Source organism: Alosa pseudoharengus, unplaced genomic scaffold (genome assembly GCF_046254945.1).
Source record: "Alosa pseudoharengus isolate Yale_2024_CS ecotype anadromous, Long Island Sound unplaced genomic scaffold, YU_APseudo_1.1 YU_APseudo_1.1_scf_6, whole genome shotgun sequence".
Classification (NCBI taxonomy): Eukaryota; Metazoa; Chordata; class Actinopteri; order Clupeiformes; family Clupeidae; genus Alosa; species Alosa pseudoharengus.
Genome location: NW_027468848.1, coordinates 13634029 through 13636528, shown reverse-complemented (window position 1 = coordinate 13636528; position 2500 = coordinate 13634029). Strand labels below are relative to the sequence as shown.

The window sequence follows — 2500 nt, the reverse complement described above, 5'->3', positions numbered from 1 at the left end:
AAAATAATGCCTTGACGCAGAAAGGAGATCACAGAAGAATCAACGTGATGGTAAAAGCTTGCGTTGGTGTAAATCAAAGCCATTAATGGAAACGCTGAAACAAAACAAGGGAGAAATAAGAAAAAAAAAAGAAGGAAGAAAAGAAGAGATTTGGGCGGGGAGAAAATAACCGCTTTTAGAAGACAAGTCAGACGAACGCTGCATAGGGGGAATCTAATTTACGCTCCTCTCCGGAGCCCAGGGCCTATCTCTCTTCTCCCCACTCCTCCCGACTGTCCAACGAAAGACAATACCTTATCACCAAGCTGCCTCACAAGGGAGCGGGAAATTCATCTAATCCTCCATGGCGCTCAGAGCACTTTAGCATTCGCTCGCTGCAGCCAACACCGGCCGGTATCATCACAACAACGCAAAACAATATCAGTGACTGCAGGGGAGATGACGACCCCCCCGCCCCCCCTCTCGACTGCTTTTCTTCTGCTAATAGAGGCCAGAGTGAAGTGGCGGGGGAGAATGCGCTTTCCGACGAGGGACTTGTGAAAGAATATGATCTGCTCCGCGCCTGGCTGGCACACGGCTGATTAAGTGCAGAGTTATTGTTGCCCGTTTAACGCGAGTTTGTTTTTCTGCCATCACGTTTTGAAGTACGTGTGGGCACTATCCGCCCCAAATAAATGAGTTTAGCTGGAGTGTCTGTTCTCTTTTTTACTGAGTGGATCTCCAGGCTCCCCTACACACACGGGACCACAACGGCACAATAAATTGACAACAAAATGAGGAATAAGCGCACACACAAATGAATGAATATCGTAAATTAATAAATACACTGTGTGTGTGTGTGTGTGTGTGTGTGTGTGTGTGTGTGTGTGTGTTGTCACACATAACACAGGAACTCATGTGTCTAGTAATGGCCAGCCTGTTCTGGAAAGCATGTTTCATCCACATGCCGTGCTATTGAATGGCCACAGGGGAAGGGAATGTGGGCATGGGCGTAGCGGGGGGTGATATGGATGGTGCTGGACACTGGATATTGTGCCCGCTGTTGTGCTGCCCACTGCCAGGCTCACATTGAGACAGCACACACACAAACTGACTATTAAACCCGCAGCAGGAGCAGTCGGATAGGAAGGAAAAGGCTAGTGTGTGTGTCTGTTTATGTGCGCGTCGTGTGTGTGTGTGTGTGTGTGTGTCTGTTTATGTGCGCGTCATGTGTGTGTGTGTGTGTGTGTGTGTGTGTGTGTGTGTGTGTGTTTATGTGCGCGTTGTGTGTGTGTGTGTGTGTGTGTGTGTGTGTGTGTCTGTTTATGTTCGCGTGTCTGTCTGTGTGTGTGTGTGTGTGTGTGTTCGTGTGTGTGTGTGTGCATGTGTGTGTGCGTGTGTGTGTGTAGGGGCGTGTGTGTGTGTGTGTAGGGGCGTGTGTGTGTGTGTAGGGGCGTGTGTGTGCACGTGTCTGTCTATCTGTCTGTCTGTCTGTATGTATGTATGTGTGTGTGTGTGTGTATGGGCGTGTCTGTGTGTGAGTGTGTGTATGAGTGTGTGAGTGTGTGTGTGTGAGTGGGAGCAATAGACAGAGATCAAAGACCCTCTGGAACTCTAAAATGAAGGAACTCTATCACTATAGAGACAGAGAGGGTCCAACAGGTAGTGTTGAGGTCTCTATCTACATCACTATAGCGACAGAGAGGGTCCAACAGGTAGTGTTGACAAGCAAGTGCATACAGTACTTACAATACAGTTACACTAAACAAAATACAGAAAACGAGGTGATTGTGAGTGGCAGTGAGTGAGTAACAATGTGTGTATGTGTGTGTGTGTGACTGTGTGAGGCCATCTGGAGATAGATGAAGACAAACAGGCACCGAAGAGCAAAAGAGACTCAGAGAGTGAAAGGGATGAAGACAGACAGGGGAAGATAGTGACAGACAGATATCTACATCTGCGGTGACTGTATGTGTGTCTCTGTGTGTGTGTGTGTATGTATGTGTTTGTGTTGTATTGAGCATCTGTCCCAGCAGGGGAACCAAACTAGTTCAGTTCATTTTGAAAAACCTCTAATGATGCTCTGTTCAAAGAAAATAACAGGGAAACTCTCAGTCTCTCTCTCTCTCTTATACTCTCTCTCTCTCTCACACACACACATACACACACCGACAACACACACACACACACACACACACACACACAGGAAGAGCAAACGAGAGAGATAGAGAGAGAGAGATACTTTATTCCAAATTCTAGCGACTGGAGGAAGAAGTAAAAGAGAGGATGAATTCTAGCGACTGGGGGACAGAGATGGACAGAAAGAGAGCAAGTTTAAGGAGTGATAGAAAGAAACCGATAGAGACTAAGAAAGTCTAAGAGAAACAGAGAGGGAGGGAGGTGGGGGGGTGACCTGTGGTTGAGGATGGTGGGCAGCAGCAGCTCCTGTAGGGGGCGCCCTCTGTCCACACGACAGCGGCCTGTGTCACTCATCTCCTGCAATAGAGAGAGCCAGAGAGAG

The 2500-nt window shown here is 47.9% G+C and overlaps 1 protein-coding gene across 1 annotated transcript in view; it reads right to left on the bottom strand.

The window, feature by feature from the left end:
• The window catches only part of gpat2 (glycerol-3-phosphate acyltransferase 2, mitochondrial), an 81994-nt gene that overhangs the window by 22769 nt on the left and 56725 nt on the right, over positions 1-2500 (bottom strand). The window contains exon 11 of the mRNA XM_076271286.1: positions 2393-2475. Coding sequence (XP_076127401.1) covers positions 2393-2475 — 83 coding nt within the window. The remainder of the gene's footprint in view (positions 1-2392; positions 2476-2500) is intronic.